At 36.2% G+C, this 17,677-nt stretch overlaps 5 protein-coding genes across 7 annotated transcripts; 1 reads left to right on the top strand and 4 right to left on the bottom strand.

Moving 5' to 3' along the window:
- Nucleotides 1-34: 34 nt before the first annotated feature.
- On the bottom strand, nucleotides 35-990 carry LOC129567636 (lipase 1-like). Its single transcript, XM_055444742.1, has 3 exons — nucleotides 384-990; nucleotides 159-315; nucleotides 35-75 (listed from the first exon to the last, which is right to left on the bottom strand). The coding sequence occupies exons 1-3, from the start codon at nucleotides 505-507 to the stop codon at nucleotides 51-53; spliced, it is 306 nt and encodes a 101-aa protein (XP_055300717.1). The 5' UTR covers nucleotides 508-990; the 3' UTR covers nucleotides 35-50.
- Nucleotides 991-1,236: 246 nt separating this feature from the next.
- Nucleotides 1,237-6,932, bottom strand: LOC129567631 (glutamate receptor ionotropic, kainate 2-like). Of its 2 annotated transcripts, none has more exons than XM_055444734.1 (15): nucleotides 6,661-6,932; nucleotides 5,723-5,895; nucleotides 5,190-5,606; nucleotides 4,759-5,128; nucleotides 4,521-4,696; nucleotides 4,223-4,450; nucleotides 3,938-4,144; nucleotides 3,801-3,866; nucleotides 3,708-3,726; nucleotides 3,372-3,648; nucleotides 3,150-3,295; nucleotides 2,787-3,083; nucleotides 2,617-2,732; nucleotides 2,289-2,435; nucleotides 1,237-1,666 (listed from the first exon to the last, which is right to left on the bottom strand). In XM_055444734.1, the coding sequence occupies exons 1-15, from the start codon at nucleotides 6,791-6,793 to the stop codon at nucleotides 1,484-1,486; spliced, it is 2,955 nt and encodes a 984-aa protein (XP_055300709.1). In that variant the 5' UTR covers nucleotides 6,794-6,932; the 3' UTR covers nucleotides 1,237-1,483. The 2 variants fall into 2 exon arrangements, with proteins under 2 accessions (XP_055300709.1, XP_055300710.1); XM_055444735.1 differs by lacking the exon at nucleotides 2,289-2,435 and adding an exon at nucleotides 1,833-1,979.
- A 1,125-nt stretch (nucleotides 6,933-8,057) lies between these two features.
- LOC129567626 (kelch-like ECH-associated protein 1B) lies at nucleotides 8,058-17,486 on the top strand. 2 transcript variants are annotated; one of them, XM_055444727.1, is made up of 9 exons: nucleotides 8,058-8,975; nucleotides 14,147-14,458; nucleotides 14,520-14,777; nucleotides 14,851-15,393; nucleotides 15,458-15,597; nucleotides 15,714-15,836; nucleotides 15,913-16,005; nucleotides 16,074-16,102; nucleotides 16,174-17,486. In XM_055444727.1, the coding sequence occupies exons 1-9, from the start codon at nucleotides 8,946-8,948 to the stop codon at nucleotides 17,301-17,303; spliced, it is 2,658 nt and encodes an 885-aa protein (XP_055300702.1). In that variant the 5' UTR covers nucleotides 8,058-8,945; the 3' UTR covers nucleotides 17,304-17,486. The 2 variants fall into 2 exon arrangements, with proteins under 2 accessions (XP_055300702.1, XP_055300703.1); XM_055444728.1 differs by lacking the exon at nucleotides 8,058-8,975 and adding an exon at nucleotides 10,009-10,555.
- Nucleotides 10,905-12,607, bottom strand: LOC129567629 (BAG family molecular chaperone regulator 2). The gene is made up of 3 exons (XM_055444732.1): nucleotides 12,474-12,607; nucleotides 12,064-12,206; nucleotides 10,905-11,922 (listed from the first exon to the last, which is right to left on the bottom strand). Exons 1-3 carry the CDS (start codon nucleotides 12,563-12,565, stop codon nucleotides 11,561-11,563), a joined length of 597 nt encoding a protein of 198 aa, XP_055300707.1. The 5' UTR covers nucleotides 12,566-12,607; the 3' UTR covers nucleotides 10,905-11,560.
- LOC129567628 (DNA-directed RNA polymerase III subunit RPC7) lies at nucleotides 10,905-14,096 on the bottom strand. Its single transcript, XM_055444730.1, has 5 exons — nucleotides 13,793-14,096; nucleotides 13,666-13,681; nucleotides 13,471-13,602; nucleotides 13,203-13,406; nucleotides 10,905-13,110 (listed from the first exon to the last, which is right to left on the bottom strand). The coding sequence occupies exons 1-5, from the start codon at nucleotides 13,927-13,929 to the stop codon at nucleotides 12,982-12,984; spliced, it is 618 nt and encodes a 205-aa protein (XP_055300705.1). The 5' UTR covers nucleotides 13,930-14,096; the 3' UTR covers nucleotides 10,905-12,981.
- Nucleotides 17,487-17,677: the final 191 nt, after the last annotated feature.

The following is a 17,677-nucleotide window of genomic DNA, read 5'->3' as shown; positions in this document are numbered from 1 at the left end:
GGGAGCGATCAATTGAATCGAACTGGCTAACGAATGTGGTACTAAATTATTTAAACCGCCCAATTGAAGCCATTCCTGTAAAATTATAATTCTTCTCAAAAATTTGATCGTTTAAAATGAGGTATCTAGGAAAATTCTTCACCGATAAATTAACTTACACCTGTGGATCGCTTGCATTCAAGTGGATATGTTGCCGTGAGTATATATTGGCTCTAGCATTTACCATCCAAATGTCATAACCAAGTTCGAAAAGTTCCAATGCCGTTGATGATTTAGAGCGATGTCGTAAATATCCCTTTGCACTGTCCGCAAGGCCTTTTGGATTGTTATTGCAGTTTATTTAATTCACATTTTACATCGGTATTTTTCATTCTAACACTCACCATGCACTAGAAGGATGGGTGGACGATTTGGATTTGGAATTCGATGCATAGTCAATATATAACCATCTTTAGCTTTTACAGCATGTTTTTCAGCCTGGTAGTTCTTTTGGCGAAACATATTCATCTTTAAGAATTCATCAAAAGTTATTCAAACATTTTTTTACTCTTTTCGTTTTTTTTCCTTCAATTTTTATTGCTTCCATGTTCTGAGACATTCTTCATTTTGAAAAAACCTTATACGTACCACTGGATCTGAGTAACAGTCCGCAATCAAAAATGCGGCTACAATAAAAAGTGTTAGTGTGAATTTAATCATTTTAACTTCAGTTAGATTTGTCATTTTCAATTATCAAGAACTTTTATCGAGTCATAAACATACAAATGAGCTAAAAAATAAACCAACAAAAATTCATCTGCTTGTACTTCGATGTTCCCCATCGACTACGTATTTAAAACTAGAAACCAATTTACAAACTTTTCTACATTTATATGTTTTCCTAATCGATGTCTTATGTAACTTTGCCAATTGAATGGTCGAAATAGATACGTAATTAATGAAAAAAGTCAAATCATTATCTTGTCCATACATATAATAATACATTCGAATGTAAACGATGTTTTTTCCGTCAAATGGGAAGCAAAACTTCGAAATATTTCTCAAATTTGACGAAATTTCACAAGATTTTTGGACATTTTACAAAGGCTCCGTATATTCTAAAAAAATGTTGGAAAATAAACGTACGAGACGAAGTTCTTTCGTAGTTTTGCATCCTATTTTACGAAAGAAATTTTTTATACATGTGATACATACAAGGGGCAATTCACTAAAAAGTTGTATTACTTTTTTTCACGTTGTATTACTTTTTCAGCAGCGTTGTATTACTTTTGAGTGATTTACCCTTGGATACATACGTCTTCTCATTTAGACAGATAACTTCACAGAATTTTGGCACGATAGAAGAAAAAAATTGACGGCACAGGTTTCAAGTGGTAATTAATAATTTTTTTGCTATTTATTCTGGCAATGACCTAGGTCTCATCTTGACATATGTTTCATTGTAAATACTGAGTGTCTAGAATTAATGACAATACGTTGCCTTTCATTTTCCACGGACAGACTTCTCTGAGCAGCCCGTGTGTTCAATTCCAGACTCATTCGACGAAGACGTGATCGAATGCTGTGAATTGATCGATATACTTTTACGGTGACGCACTTCTTTTGTGTTTCCTTCAAATTTCAAAATGAACTTCATCTCAGCAATGAATTCATCTTTGAATGGAACCTGTAAGATTCACACAAGCTGATTAGTATTCGGTTCGAAGTACTTAGGAAATTAGTAGGAGATCAAATTAAAAGCATTTAAAATGGATTGAAATTCACACAAAATGTGGAGAAAAAGTCAAATAGTTAATTTATGGTTTCGATATAACATGGAAGTAAGTAAGTACCTTTGCCTTTTTGGCATTCTTATAACAAAGAACACAGAGCTCTATGTAGCCACCAATGATTGCAAATCCACAACCAACGAAAACCACTATAAACACCCCATTCACATTTTCTATGTCCAACGACTGTGCATCACTTTTTTTATCTTCCTGATGATTGAATGAATGCATGGTGATTGATTAAGGGGGAAGAAGAAAATTATGTATGTTCTGATAGCATGCAAAGTATGGCTTAAGTTATTCAAAATTGTTTTCGTTTCATATCCATGGACCATTTTAACGACTAAAACCTAATGGCAAATCGGGTGGAACAATGCAGAAATCAAATTGCTGGTTCAAAATCTCAAAATGTAGTGGGAGAAATTGTATTAAGTTGTATTGGATCATTGGAAAAAATATTCAACTCAATCAAGGAAAATGTCATTTCCAAATGTTATGGTCGCATTCGAATGAACAAACCTTGTTCTCTCTACAAATACGCCATGTTTCAAGAACGACAGCAATAAATGCAAAGAACATTGCCGCTGTGGAGCCACAGCTTAAAACATAGAACACTCCTATAACGTTGGCCAATTCCAATGGAACGGCACCCTCCTCTGATTTGCTCTTGTGTGATGCGATTTCGAGTAATAAGAAGAATTAAATTTGTATATCACATGTACTAAACTTGGATTTTAAACATTTCATGTGCAAAAAAAGGAAAAAAAAACCTTCTTCCTAGTGAAAATATTTGATTTAGTTTGCCTGTGAATTCAAATTGTTGTTTCGATTTTAAAAGAAAAGTTACCGAACAAGCACCACCGCCTTTCTTCTCTTTCCACCATTTAATTTTCAATGTCGCCAGCTTGCCGGATTCCTGCATCCGTAAAATTCCTTCGCTCAACGCATTCCGATATTCCGAATCTGAAAACAGTTTGGCATTATTTGCATCGTCCAACATATTTGCTGTGGTTTTACTTTTTTTCATCGCAATTCCATAGCCTTTATCATCCAATAGGCCACCGATTTGGGTCACATCACAGTTTCTCTCGATGACATATTCAATCGATGAAGACTCCATTAAAAACGCATAATCCTGTTCCTTATCGCTGGCCATTTTAACGCCTGCTGCATTGTCCATCAGTAATTCTGGATGCCGTTCCATGTATCGATACATGCTGCGATACGTTGGATGATCAGAGTCTCTGAAAAAGTTAAACGTAGCACCACCCGCCTTCGCTCCAAATTTAACCGGGCATTCTTCATCGGAATTTCCTAGACCGTAAAATTAAATATGCAATTAAATTATTGTTAAACTGATTGTATATGTTTGTGTGTTACCACAATTTTTCAAATCTTCAACGCTCTTGATTTTCTCAAACGGTGTTTCAATGGTAAGAAAGGCGGCCAAATTGGCAGTGTATGAGCTCACCATGATGAGCGTAAAAAACCACCATATTGAAGCTGTGATTCGAGTGGCCGGTGCTCTAACAAAAAATAAAAATGAAAAAGTTTCTTTAAAAAGAAAAAGTTTAAATTTCTGCATATAGAACGGAAAATTACTTTGGTGCGATTTCAGAACCTTGTTGCAGTAATGCTCCGATACAAAACCACATGGAATTAGCGAATGTGAATTGATTTTCCAGTTGTGTTGGCTCTTCGATGCACGGATACGGATTGTCCCATTCAGAGGGTGATAACCGGCCCAAAACAAAAAGACATAGCGATACAGTGAAATAAGCAGCACCAAGACTGATCCAAACCGACTGTGAAAATGGCGACATGAATGAAAATGTTGACGGCGGTTCTTTTGTCGGTTTTAGGTATAAAAGTGATATTCCTGGGAAATGGAAAGTAACTTTGTAGAACAAATTAGAACTATATTACAATTTTTGCTACCTAAATTCATAAATGGCATCTGGAATTAGAAAAAAAGAACGGATTTTTTAAAAAAATCTTTCATTTGAAACTTTTCGATTGAATTTAGTTTACCGTGAAATCACAACCGCTTTCGCGTTGTGAGGTAATCGTCAAGTCTGTTATGGCCAAGTGAGCATCCTGTACATGCAAAATACATAAACGGTTAAGAATATATATAAATTGGGAGGAAATTCCATTAAAAATCATACGCCATCTCGCAATGCCCGTATCATGCCGGTCCATTCCTTCGTTACTTTGTTTATCGAACCGTAGTCTTTGTCCTCTTGCAATCGAAATTCGTATTTAAAGCCAAGCATCAGAGAAAGTTCATGGATTATGTCAATGCCAAAGCCTTCGTATCGATCATTTCCAGTGAGCTGCAGCGACGAGTCTCTTAACATGCCATACGGATCCGTCTTGCAAGTCAGAAATGAAATGAGAAAAAGAAGGGAACGTAACGAGAAAGTTTTTGAAGGGAAAAGTTGAGTATTTACCAATGCTGTGAGTACTATAAATGTTCGATTCCGTAGGGACATTGCAGCTGGGTCTCCCTCGACTGGAATTGGGCTAATGCTCAATATCTGTTTTATGCCATCTTCTGGATCCCATGTCCCTAACAATGTGCTACCCTGAGAACTCAATTCAAATATTTGAATTTCAATCTCAGAACGGTGGCCATTCTCATCGAATTTCACACTTTTTGTCATTCCATCGATAAAGGTCTGAAAAAAGTCATGCGCATTCATTGATCAAATGTTTTTTAGAGTTAGAATAATCTTAACTAAATGATACATTTCGCATAAAATTCGAGACGCTCATTCCCTTTTCCCACGTTGATTCATTGCCCATGCAATAGATATTTGTCGTTTGAATTTGTTCAACTCCAAGTTGTTTCAATGTTTCGGCCAAAAGAAAAACCCCATCGTATATCAAAGCGGTTTGCAAGCGAACTGAATCAACGTTGAATCCTGTAAACGAAAACAACAAGGAATCTGAACTAATTCTGCCACTTTTTAAAATCTCATCGAACCTTCTTCTTCTTCTTCTCCTTCTTTAGCTTCTTCTGCGTTCTCTGGCAGTTCACTCGACTCTTCTTCGTTTTTTTCATCACCATCACCACTGTCGGGATCACAAGATCGACATCCACCATAATAAGGTGGTGGACCATCGGGATTCTCTTCCTTCGGTTGACCATCTTCAGTCGGCTTCTCCTCTTCTTCTTTCGCTTTTTTCGTTAAATACTCCGCATATTCCGCCACAGGTGCACTTGATGTATCGATCATCCGAAGAATGGTTATATTTGCCCCACTGTATTGAAAAGGTTCCAGATCGATTGTATGTGCATCCAAATTCGTGATGATAAAATGATACTTATCGACCATAAGGCCGATTTGTTGTGCCTAACGACAAAATCGTTGTTATTAGACGCTTTTAATTTAATCTACGGACGAATTTATTTACTTGCTTCAATATTTCGCCCAAGTTTTCAATGGAACATTCAACAACAATGCAAACATCACTCGATAGCTTCACCTCTCTTAGAACTGAACGATAGTTTTTGGTGGGTAGTCCAACATCAATCCGTTTAACTGTGATGGTATCTCCCTTCGGATCATAGAGTTCAAGCAATTTCGACAATCGTGGTAGCCACTCGGGATTTTCATACAAAATGGTGAAGCTTCCCCATTCAGCCGCTATCACCAAATCCGTTACCATCTGAGCAATTGATTCTGGATCCGGGTACATGTTTACAATTGGAATCGCTGATAAAATATCCCAACGTCTATCGATGTACGGGATTTCTTTAGTATCACATATGTTGGCTGCATGAACCGCAGATGATTCATCATCTGGACCGAAAATTCCCGCTACTCCTTTCTAAGCAAAAGAATGCATGGAAAAAGATAAGAAGTGGTGATAGTTTCGTGCTTTCTATTGAAAACATTTTTTTTAAAATAAAAAACCCTTTTTATTGAACACAAAAATTACATTACCTCCAACAATCCACAAAGACCTTGAGATATAGTGATCTCATTTCCGTACACAATTTCAGCTACTTCACCTTCCAATTTGAATTCTTCATCCTTTAACAGCTTTTCATTCACTTGTTCAATGGCATATTCGAATATTTGTTTGTTTTCATCCACATTCACATCAAATAATGCACCTAATAATTGGGAAAAACTGTTTTCATTTGGCATTCATCGCATCAATCTTAATGTTCTCGCTTATACTTAATAATACAATTCGAAATAAATAAACATTTCATTTGAACGGAACACGATTCGCATTAAAATTAAACTCAAAGCGTGTTTAATTGAGAGAAACTCGGAAAATCAAATAAACGAATCATTCAAATAAACATATTTTAAAGCTAATGGGAGGCTGCTAGTTTATGACTTTCGCGTATCGCGCCACAACACGTGGGTCAATATTACAAAGAAGAGCAGTTTGTAGCTATGTATACAAACAAAATTTTGTTTGCTACCTCAAATCAATTCACAATCTCCGAATTGGCGCATGTCGGACAACGATTTGACGTTCAAGTGGTCACTGCTCTCATGTTTGGGATAAAAATAGCAATTTTGCTAGCGAATTAGTTTCCTACAATCGTACGTTAGCCTATAAATAGCCGCGCTGCACTTGTAATGAATGCGTTTTCAGTTCATCTGCTGCAGAAAATTTTATTTATTTAAATGAGCTTATAATTTTTGAGACTTGAATGATTCACCTAGTTATGGATCAGACATAAATTGCACAAAATTCCATTCGAAGGCACTGTAACATGCAATGTAACATTTTTTTCAGCGAAAATGCCATTCAAATTTAGCAATATTATCCGACGTTTTCATGCAGAAATGTTACATTATTAGTATAATTTTCTTGCATAATGATTTTTTTTTCATTTTTATTGCGAAATAATTTCGCTCACCAATCTTTATAACCGTCGGCTCAGGTTCTTCTGGTTCACCTTCCGGTTGATCCTCAGGATCATCGTCGGCTGATGCATAAATGAGAATTCCACAAATCAATATGAAACCAATAAACAGTCGTCGCTTTTCCATTCCTTCGTTTATTTAACTGAACAATTTACATTTGAATTTCTTCTAAACAGAGCACATATTCTTGGGTAAAATACCGATTTATATACCGATGCATCAAATGTGCCACGATTTCACTGTAGACTGCAACTATACTGAAAATTTGCCACACATTCTGCATAATAAACCAATAAAATGTGAACGGGGACAAAAATAGCGAATACATCAACACGCATTGACTTGTCATTCATGGCTATATGGTAATAGAACTGATAGCACGTTTTGCTGCTTAGATGAAATCAGTTTTAAAATAAATGATAATTTTTTTATATTAAAAACTGTCTTCACCGTGTCTTATCGATAAAGTGAGTCTTTTTTAGTGTTTTCCATTTAAAGTCAATGAAAAAGTTTCGAAAAATGCGCTAAATTCTACGCACTTTAATAAATCCATAAACATAAAAGCAGCTACAGCATGAGCTTATTTCAATTTTATTGACAAAAGCTCGTCCATGCGACTTATGTGCTATGTGTACGAGTCAGTATTTGTCGTTAGGTAATTTCATGCAGGAAGAGTGTTTGAAAGCCTTGGGATTGTGTGCATTTTGTTATTCACATGGTTCATTTCATTGAACCCCGACGATAAACGAGTTAATTGCATTTGTTATTCCCATTTGGCACATCCAATCAAAGATTCAACCAAACGATTATTTTCGATTAAAAAAAATGTATTTGAATCAGCTGATGTAACCATAACCGAGGAGATTTTGATCACATTATTAAGCGACATTTTGACCATACACAAATTAAAATGGCAAAAAAGATAAAAATGAAAGCGATATGAAGAAATTGTTTTAATTTAATGCGGCAAAAAAATGGTTCGAACTTAGGAATGAAAATCGAAAATTCCGCTTGTGATTAAAAATCTCTGCACCAATGAAATAAACCGTTATTCTCATGTCTTCGAATTCTTCGCAATCACTTTTACATTTCAAATTTGGAGTAGCGGCCCTAATGCCCCGGACGGACAGCATACTCTAATGTGATAGAAAACACAGAAGCATACTGTCCGTCGGTCGTTATGACCGCCATCCCAAATTTGCATCAAATTACTGCTATCTGTGCTCATATCGTAGCATAGTTATTTGTTTATCATTTCACCGTACACAAATACGTGTTAAGTTCAAAAACATACAAACACATCCAAATGTATACATGTGATTAACATATGCTCGATTACCGTGAAGTTGGTTGTCGATTGGGTCTCCACAAAACTTATCAAAACCCATCTGTCAAAAAGTGAAACAGAACGGCAAAAAATACACACAGATTCAATGTGAAATTGTCAAAAGCTTGTATGACTTAAATGTAGTATGATTGTACGAATCACAATTTCTGGTTAGTTATTTCAATTTCATACAGGTAGATCGATTGAGTACATTGTGGTGTTCGGTGTGTGTGTGCGTGTGTGTTTTTTGTTATTGTTGTGACTGATTTGATTAGACTGTGACGACTAGCGCGACTCTGTATTGCATAAAGAAACGAGTAAGAGAAGGGAAATTACAAATTTGTCATTTCCATTTGACACATTCATCGAGAGATTCATTCAAACGTTGCTTTCGATCCGGAAAACAATAGAAACGAAAATAGACCAGTTCGCATAACGCTGTGTTATTTTCGGTAGATATTTTCCAACGATTACATGTGTATTTTTGTGTCAAACATGGAGTACAAGTGACTTTGTTCCCGTTTTGGACAGTGCAAAGACGGAAAAAATCGTAACAACTTTGTTAAAAACCAACAAAATTACTCCATGCGAGTGAATGGATACGGACGGCTAAATGTAGTGATAGACACATTCGAATAAGTTTTGTGGAATTTATAATAAAAATATGTATCCATATTAACGTGAATTGTAAACGCGCGAAAAGAGTACCTCCAACGAGATACATCTTTATTTACTTTATTTGTGTGTTACGTGAAAAGATTGTAAGCGACAACGTATGATCATAAAATGTTCGATTCATCGATAAAAGACTGGTGATTGTGTATGTAAAATTTGTGCGAATAAGAAACAAGAATCCCACAAAGTGCGTCAATCATCGCCATCATCGACAAAGAGAAGACATAGTGCTAGTTTCAATGTGAATGACTTTATCCCGCAGCAAAGCACTGAAAAATGAATGAATTGCAAAGTCACCATGTGTTGGTAAGTTTCGCGTGTGTCGCGCTCATTTGTTTGATGTTGTTGTTGTTATTCCGTTTGCTCTTTGGAATCTAAGTCGTTCTACGTGCGGCATTGATACACAGTCGGTGTTTAGTCACTATAGAAAAAAGTCAAACACAAACACAAATACAAAAGACAAGTTAGTGTTCAACGGTATTTTTAAAACCATTTGTGCTTATTATATGATCAATGATCATAGAGAAGCAAATACATTATTATCAGAACAGTTAAAAGGGATTGCCGTCAAATTCATTCCATGTGCTGAATTTTCTATTGAATTTTCAATTGACATAGGTCAGTTACATCGATTTTACAAAAGTGTGAATGGTTTTTTTTTGGAAATAGATGGAAGATCATTCAAATCATAGAATCAAAGAATGTTCTCATTTTCATATCCCAATAGATATTGAATGATTCTATAGAACATGTCTCATAAATAAAAACCTCCTTTGAAGCAACTCAACTTTCATTTCGTTTTTTTTTCTGTGAATAATTTATTCACTTTTGTTTCTGTGTTGCGTTAAACATGTTCTCAGTTTTTTCTAATTTGCTGATAGATTTATGTACGTTTTCCAATGAGATGGCAAAAAAAAAATCCGAATTGCATAAATTCAAGAAAAACGGCTAGATAAAATACCAAATGTCGGAAAAATAAATAGAAACCAAAACAATTGACTGCATATCATAGTTTGGTCTCCCTCTCTATGTCACTCTCAAAGAGATTATGGTCGATAAACAAGTGCGGAGTCATTGGATTTTATTGCTGCAATAATACCAATATGGTAGAATTTTTTTTTATCAACCTTCAAAATGAATTTTGTTTTAAAAAAAAAACAGAAATTAACATATTTGCGATAAGTGTGAAGTGTGGATCAATCAATTTTTCGTATCTGTCATCAAAAGGCATGAATGATTGAGCGTTTTTGTTTTCGGGGTGCAAGCCTTATCACCACGATGAAAAATCCCCTTTATTTGAATAAATAAAAGAATTTAGCAGCGGCTTTTATCTAAACGAATTAGCTTATGCTATTATTGCTAGCATGTATACGCGAATGTATTTCCATTTGAACGTAAAATCGGCTGGTTCTCAGAATGTCTCGAACAGCTGATAAACCATTATTCATTTTCGCTACACGTTCCTCCGCTCGGCGTAGCGACTGTGTGTGTGCGTGTTTATTTTCTTATCGCAAATACTCAACCACAGTCTCGCATCGTTTAACGACTGCGACTTAAATACGGAAACAATATGGTGATCACGAAAGTGTTTGTAGCACAACGTCACACAATAGCCAATGGTGATTGCAAACGAGTGAACTTGGATTGTAAGCCAATTGAATGAATTGAAAGCGATATTATTAATTGTCGTAATCGCTATTTACATTTGTGTTGTCGCCTCGGTGATGGTTACGCAGTAAGTGAATCTCACGGTGACTAAGCAGAAAAAAACTTGATTCTATTTTATTGAGCAAACGGTTTGCAATCTAAGACACTCAGCTAATTAAATTACGTATTATACATAATGTACCACACATTCAACCTTGTTCGATAAGCTCCGATGGGAGGTAAGAAAAACATGTGGAGACCATAGTGTCATTTTACACCCAAAGAAAATTCATACGATATCGTACAACAAAAGTTCATTTTTAAATACTAAAAAAAGCACACGTGAACGCAGGACAAAAGGTTTCAAAAATCCCAATTTAATCTCTTTTCACGCATCTATCGTGGAACAAATAGAAGAAAGAGTATACACTTCTTATCGCCACTTATCGGCTAGCTCGTTGATGAGTGTTTTGTAGAAATGTTTATATCGCAACTACATTTCTCCTGAAATCATTAAACCATTTTGTACACACTTATGGCATACATATTGTTTGACTTGAAATGAAAACGAAGAAATAAAACACACGATTGGTCTTTGCAAATTGTATATTTACTTGTAAAATTAGTCTCTTTATCAAACTGATAGAGGTAATCAAATGTGTATTTGTGTTGTTTTTTTATTATTATTTTCCTTTTCGTTCACTTAACAAATCACTTTCACTTATTTGTGATGTTGTCTTCTATCATTAACATGAGTAATGGAAAGATGTGTTTACTTCTGGAATAAGAAACGTATTGGTTTCACAGAGAATCATAAATAGTATATATTGCTTTACCAGCAACTCAATATTTCATCACAAGGGTATATAGAGAAGAAAAATATATCTTAAAAAGCAAGTGGAAAAATTGGTTAATTAACAAAGAAACGAGTTACGAATGTACATAAAGTGATGTAATAAAGCTAGTTAAATGTGTTTAGTCAATTACTCTTTTTTTCGCTCTCAATTGATTCTAACCGCCTATAATTGCAATCGTTTTTCTCTATTTTTTTTTCTTCAACAAAATAAGTCATTGAATGAGAGTATATATGCTAATTGCAGGGTTAGTACTGAACACAACATTTAAAAATGTATATGAAAGAATGCTGTGATTGATTTCCTTTGTATGGTTTGTTTAACAAACTGGGCTCACAAAATTATCCATATGACACATAAAAGTTGCTGGTTTTTTGTCTACTCTACTCTCTACTCGGTTGATACAGTTTGCTTATTCAAATAAGACATGAGAGCTTGCAAACGTTTTTTAATCGTTTTCTGGTCGTCTAAAGTACAGCCCAACACAGCGGCTTCGAACTTTTTGTCCACAACCGGATCGAGCTCCAATGCATTGGCAGGATCATCGTGTACACTGCATGCGTTCAAAAATGTTTGACACCGTTGACGTGCCATCACACGATCGCTAATAGTCAACAACGAATCAATCAAACTGTTGACTTGATGTAAGGCATCTTCTTGGGCAGCATCACGCACTGTTTTCACGCTGATGTCAATGGTTGCCAAACGATTGCTGATTCGCTGTGCATAACAGTTCACCTCGTCTAATTCGTCTGCGAATGGATTTGAAAATGGCATTACGAAATTAAGTTCGATTCTGAGTATTACAAAATAATCGAAAAGAAAAGTAGACAGAAGGGAAGGAAAAGTAAAGAAAATTGAAGAAATTTAAAAAAAAACATTTTGCTACATACTCTCTTTCAGGCCGCTCAACAGTTCGTTGTGTTTCAGTATATCCATTGACATGAGCAGCACATCGCGTTTTTCAGTCAATGTCATCGATTCTTTGCGCAATTTTTCGACACGATTGTCCAAATGATCCAAAGCATTTATAAATCTATTAGAAAGAAAATGGAATAAATAATTAAGTTGGGTGGTCGGCAACATCGGTCGAAATTCGCCGATGATCAGCATAATGGATTTCTACATATATGGATTGGTCTTATGAATGCTTCTTCAACGCGCTGAGTCAACAAAATGTTAGCCCACACAAAAAAAAAACAAATCACAACCGCAAAATTTGCCTACACATTCTTTTCAGACGGTAGTGATGAAATACATAAAAATTCGCCGTTTTATCTTCTCCAGCGGCTTCAAATCTTACCTTTGGTGTACGGATAAATTATCGTCGGTTGTTTGATGAAAATCGACCGATGATATATCCATCGATGTTGCGTCAAATTGATCAACTTCCATTGTGGAATCTTCTGGTATTTTGCCGAGAGTTTTGTTGAACGAATCCAGTTTGATCTAATTTTTTGTTATTGTCACGTATCACAATCGCGAACAATTGACAGAACTTTTGATTTTTTCCAACAAACAATTACAACAAATGTTCAAATGTGATGTTTAATTGAATTTATTTGTGTTTTTTTCCCCTAAAGACGGAATTCTATTTTTTTTGCCGATGTCAATCAGATGTGAGTGAAAACATTTATGAGCAATCAGTATTGACACATAAAAACTACCACTAGCGACGCTCGTGTTGACATTTCGATTCATCAACAGTCAACTTCATGTGTATCGAAGGATTTCGATTGAATGTTCAAATGAACGAAGCAATGAATTTGAAAGAAAATTTTATTTTATTGCAAAACAAGATAAATAAAATGCTAATACGTTGGTCCGTCATCTAAATTATCGTCTTCGTCTAAATAATTGCCACCGTCATCGAAATAATTGTTGCCATAATCATTTTCATCGTCCATCTCTTCATCTTGTTCCTCATCTTCAATCGCCTCCTGTGAAGTTATCAAAATAGTTTGTGATCAATGAAGGAAATAGAGAATTGAATATTCCTGCGCATAAAAATACATTCAAAAACCAAACATACATCATCCTCTTTATCATCATCATCATTTGGTGCACCATTAGCCTTTCTGGTTTTCTCCTTTTGTTCCAAAGCTTTCAACGTCTCTTCAACATTTACATCTTTCGCCAATTTCTTTGAGCCGTCTTTCGTGTTTAGTTTTCGTTTCCAGTTTGGTCTCAATTCAGCTGGCATCATTGACCAGTTAAAGGCACCATTTTCTACTTGCTGTTGAGAATTTTAGATAGAATGAATGAATCAAAATGGTTTAAAACATCACTTATTTCCATACCGAACTCTCAAGAAAATATCTGGAATGAATATGTTTACTTTCTTCGGTTGAGCCCGTATAATATGGTGAATTTTTCAAGTATGACAAGAAATTCTCTTTCCAATCGATCATAAAATCACGTTCGGAATTTTTCTGCAAAACAATCGAAATGTTTATCCAAAACAGAGGTAATTTAGATCAATTGAATGAGCATACTTCAAGTAAGGCGGGTCTGAAATGGAGAACAAAAGTCGACTGTTAATTCTTCATTGAATTTGCACATAAAATACGTCTTTGAAAAGTATTCATTTCGATGTTGATTGTCACAAAACATCTCATTCACCTGGATAGAAGTTGTGGAAATGTTGGCGGTGGAGCGACTGTAGCACTTGGCATGTCCTTTCCCACAATGCCCATTCCTTGTAGTTGTTCTGGTCGAAGTGACGACGAAGCGCCTTTGAAACCGCCTCGACCAGCCATTCCAAATCAAACGGTTCTCTTCCTTATTATGAAATACAAAATTCTATTAACAACACCGTCACTAGACTTGAATGTTGATACTTTGCACTTTCGGTATATAAAACACATGGAACTGTCAAAAGTGAATGTGACAAGCCGTGTTGTCCCTATCGAAAGCCTCACGTTTATATATGGTAACTAATTTAAATGTTTTTGCGGTTTATTTCAAATGTTTCAGTGCAACAGTAATGCTCGGCCAGACGAATTTCCTGATTTCGCCGACAACAACAATGGAGCGTTCGGCTCATCGGAAGGCGATAAAGAGGACCAAGGTGATATGTCATTTTGTATGAGCAATTATGCTCGGGAAACCATGAAAATGATGTTCATGATGCGATCACATCACATGCTCACCGATGTCATTATCGAAGTACAGCAAGAACTGTTTCATGCACACAAGGTTGTTTTGTCCGCCGCCTCGCCATATTTCAAAGCAATGTTCACCGGTGGATTAAAGGAATCGGAAATGTCTCGCATTAAACTACAAGGCGTTAGTATGACCATTGATTAATTTGTCATGAGTTATTTGAAAAAAAGCGGTTTGTTTTTAGGTTTGTCCAACAGCGATGGGTCGAATACTGTATTTCATGTATTCCGGTCACATTCGCGTCACTGAATTGACGGTCTGTACATTGTTGCCGGCCGCAACAATGTTTCAGGTGTCAAATGTAATTGATGCATGCTGCGCATTTCTCGAGCGCCAATTGGATCCAACAAATGCCATTGGAATCGCCAACTTTGCCGAACAGCATGGATGCACAACACTTAAGCAACGTGCCAATCAGTTTATTGAACGACACTTCACCCAAGTAAGTTTTCGAATCATTTCATATAAACGAAAAAAATGTCTTTAAATATCGATTTTTCCCGCTTTTCCTCCAGATTTCGCAAGAAGAAGAATTTCTGCAATTATCCGCAATACAATTGGTCCAATTGATTCGAAAGGACGAGCTAAATGTACAAGAAGAACGCGAAGTGTACAATGCTGTGCTGAAATGGGTGAAATATGACGAGGATACGCGATATCCAAAAATGGAACACATTTTGTATGCGGTTCGTTGTCAGTTTTTGACACCGAATTTCCTCAAAGAGCAAATGCGAAATTGTGATGTATTGAAAAAAGTGCCAGCCTGTCGTGAATATTTGGCTCGAATATTCAAAGATTTAACACTACACAAGAGGACAATCGTACGTGAACGAACACCAAACACAACTCGAATGATATTTGTTGCGGGCGGATATTTTCGTCATTCGTTGGATGTGTTAGAAGGGTTCAATATTGATGATAAGACATGGACTACGCTGCCCCGTCTTCGTGTGCCACGAAGTGGATTGGGTGCAGCATTTTTGAAAGGCACTTTCTATGCTGTGGGTGGTCGAAACAACTCACCTGGTGCTTCATACGATTCAGACTGGGTGGATAAGGTATTTGCAAATCCAATTTTATTTTCATGTGAATTTTAATTTGTAAAAAAACAATTCATTTCAGTACAATTTAGTAAGTGAGCAATGGCGCCCGTGCTCACCGATGTCTGTGCCACGTAATCGAGTCGGTGTTGCGGTGATGGATGAACTATTGTACGCGGTCGGTGGATCGGCCGGCTCGGAATATCACAACTCAGTCGAATAGTAAGTTTATGTCGGATTGAACGTTTTTAAACAATACACAATTTTTGTGATCAACTTTTGACCATAAATTCTGTACCATTTCAACTAAAAAATCAATCAATTGATGGAATCCACAGCTATGATCCTGACGAAGATCGATGGACTTTAGTTCAACCGATGCATTCCAAAAGGCTTGGAGTGGGAGTTGCAGTCGTCAATCGCCTACTCTATGCTATCGGCGGATTTGACGGAAACGAAAGGTGAATTTGAAATTCAGCATACAAACTAAGAAAACTGACTAACTTCGTTGAATCTTCTTCTCATTTTCAATCTCAGACTTGCCTCAATTGAATGTTATCATCCAGAAAATAACGCATGGACCATCTTACCTCCGATGAAAACGGGTCGAAGCGGTGCTGGCGTTGCGGCGTAATTATATTTTATATGAAGAAAAAAATTGTATATCGATTGATAACGCTATATTTTCATATTTACAGGCTCAACCAATTTATTTATGTGGTTGGAGGTAAGAATGAAATTGATTTCCAAAAACGTCGCCAGAAAATTTAACTGAACTTGTTATTTTCCTCCCTTCAGGCTTTGATGGAACAAGGCAATTAGCAAGTGTGGAACGTTACGATACGGAAAATCAAGTATGGGACACAGTGGCTCCAATCAAAATTGCTCGAAGTGCCTTATCATTAACTGTTCTCGACGGAAAACTGTACGCAATGGGTGGTTTTGATGGCCATTCATTTTTGAGCATCGTTGAATTCTACGATCCAACACAAGACAAATGGGAAGAGAGTACATCATCAGCATTTTTATCATGCGGTCGTTCGGGACATGCATCAGCCGTCATTTATCAGCCATCGTGTGCGAATCAATACATGGACTGTGTGGACGATCAGGTCCAGCGAGGTAAAAAGCCACCACCAGACGATGACGAAAATAGACCGGGACCATCGAATCCACCAGGCTGTGGCGGTGGAGGTGGAACATCAAAACCCCTTTCACAGTCAGCAAGTACGTCGAATCAATTGCATGCATTCTCCAGAAATCGTTGTACACATTGTGATGACGAAAATAGCGACGAATCAAATCTAGAAGAAACAAAGACACAACGAAAAAGCGTTTGTCCCGACAATCAATCAAAATATGAGCAAGAGTGCCGTGATGCAATTCATTGTCTACTACGAATGGACGATGACAAGCATATTGAGGAACCACACACCAACCACGAAAGAATTGACAGCGTACCGAGCAACGACCAAATGGACATATCCGCCGATGAAGAAACCAACGATTACGATTCATTTAATGTGGATAATCCAAAGAAAATCCGCCGGAAATTACCAGAACCGGAAGAGTTTGAAGAAGAAATGGGCGAAAATAGTAACAGTTCATGCGGATCGAGTAATGTTAGTATACATTTGCGGAATCGACTGAAAGCTAAACCAAATGAGAGTGGTCATTGTTCGTTGAGCAAATTAAACCATAAAGTCTGGCAAAATATTAGCGACTTTGTAGCCTGGTCATCATCATCATCATCATCTTCATCATCAGCAAATCCATTGCCAAAAGCCATTCCTCAGGATTCCAATAGTAATAATCTATCCAATAATTCATCCAAGTCAAATAAGAATACGTTAACGGAGGAACGCAAATGTGATTTATTAAGAAAATATTACAAATGTAAATTGAAATACTGCAACACCTCCAAATGATTCCGATACTTTTGTTTTGTTTTTTGTTACTGTTCATTATATTAACGAAACAGATTTGTTGAAAACAAATATGAATAGCAATTTCTTTTTTAAATTTAGAAGAGATAAAAATGATACGAAATCTTGTGCAAATAGAAATGAAAAATTAAAATTTAATCGATGAATCGAAGAGTTTTAAACAGTTTTGAACTTGTTTCAATAGTAGAGAATAGAAGGCTTTAGAAGGTTTTACCTTAGAATTATGTGTGTTTCAAAGTTTTTCGAACTTTCTTTTTACTTTTCCAGCCTCCAGTCAAGAAGAAGAAAAACAGACAACTCTTTAGTAGTTTTGCGCATCGCATAAGGTAAAAAACCGCTTCGAATTAAAAAAAAAA

Source organism: Sitodiplosis mosellana, unplaced genomic scaffold, assembly GCF_009176505.1.
Source record: "Sitodiplosis mosellana isolate CC-2019 unplaced genomic scaffold, AAFC_SMos_1.0 Smas_scaffold_12, whole genome shotgun sequence".
NCBI classification, from domain to species: Eukaryota; Metazoa; Arthropoda; class Insecta; order Diptera; family Cecidomyiidae; genus Sitodiplosis; species Sitodiplosis mosellana.
Note: the sequence above shows the minus strand (reverse complement) of the source record. Positions and strands in the feature narration are given on the sequence as shown.

Excerpts from the sequence above, each read along its gene's own strand:
- LOC129567636 (XM_055444742.1), bottom strand. The coding sequence starts at position 507 with ATGAATATGTTTCGCCAAAAGAACTACCAGGCTGAAAAACATGCTGTA. Across the intron at positions 316-383 it reads ACCCATCCTTCTAGTGCATG|GCCTTGCGGACAGTGCAAAG; the intron begins GTGAGTGTTAGA and ends ACAATCCAAAAG. Across the intron at positions 76-158 it reads AATGCAAGCGATCCACAGGT|GAATGGCTTCAATTGGGCGG; the intron begins GTAAGTTAATTT and ends ATAATTTTACAG.
- LOC129567631 (XM_055444734.1), bottom strand. The coding sequence starts at position 6,793 with ATGGAAAAGCGACGACTGTTTATTGGTTTCATATTGATTTGTGGAATT. Across the intron at positions 5,607-5,722 it reads GTCTTTGTGGATTGTTGGAG|AAAGGAGTAGCGGGAATTTT; the intron begins GTAATGTAATTT and ends TCTTTTGCTTAG. Across the intron at positions 4,697-4,758 it reads AGGAGAAGAAGAAGAAGAAG|GATTCAACGTTGATTCAGTT; the intron begins GTTCGATGAGAT and ends TTTCGTTTACAG.
- LOC129567626 (XM_055444727.1), top strand. The coding sequence starts at position 8,946 with ATGAATGAATTGCAAAGTCACCATGTGTTG. Across the intron at positions 14,778-14,850 it reads TTGAACGACACTTCACCCAA|ATTTCGCAAGAAGAAGAATT; the intron begins GTAAGTTTTCGA and ends CTTTTCCTCCAG. Across the intron at positions 15,394-15,457 it reads ATTCAGACTGGGTGGATAAG|TACAATTTAGTAAGTGAGCA; the intron begins GTATTTGCAAAT and ends AATTCATTTCAG.
- LOC129567629 (XM_055444732.1), bottom strand. The coding sequence starts at position 12,565 with ATGGAAGTTGATCAATTTGACGCAACATCGATGGATATATCATCGGTC. Across the intron at positions 12,207-12,473 it reads AATTTATCCGTACACCAAAG|ATTTATAAATGCTTTGGATC; the intron begins GTAAGATTTGAA and ends TCTTTCTAATAG. Across the intron at positions 11,923-12,063 it reads GTTGAGCGGCCTGAAAGAGA|ACGAATTAGACGAGGTGAAC; the intron begins GTATGTAGCAAA and ends ATCCATTCGCAG.
- LOC129567628 (XM_055444730.1), bottom strand. The coding sequence starts at position 13,929 with ATGGCTGGTCGAGGCGGTTTCAAAGGCGCTTCGTCGTCACTTCGACCA. Across the intron at positions 13,407-13,470 it reads GATATTTTCTTGAGAGTTCG|CAAGTAGAAAATGGTGCCTT; the intron begins GTATGGAAATAA and ends AATTCTCAACAG. Across the intron at positions 13,111-13,202 it reads ATGATGATAAAGAGGATGAT|GAGGCGATTGAAGATGAGGA; the intron begins GTATGTTTGGTT and ends ATAACTTCACAG.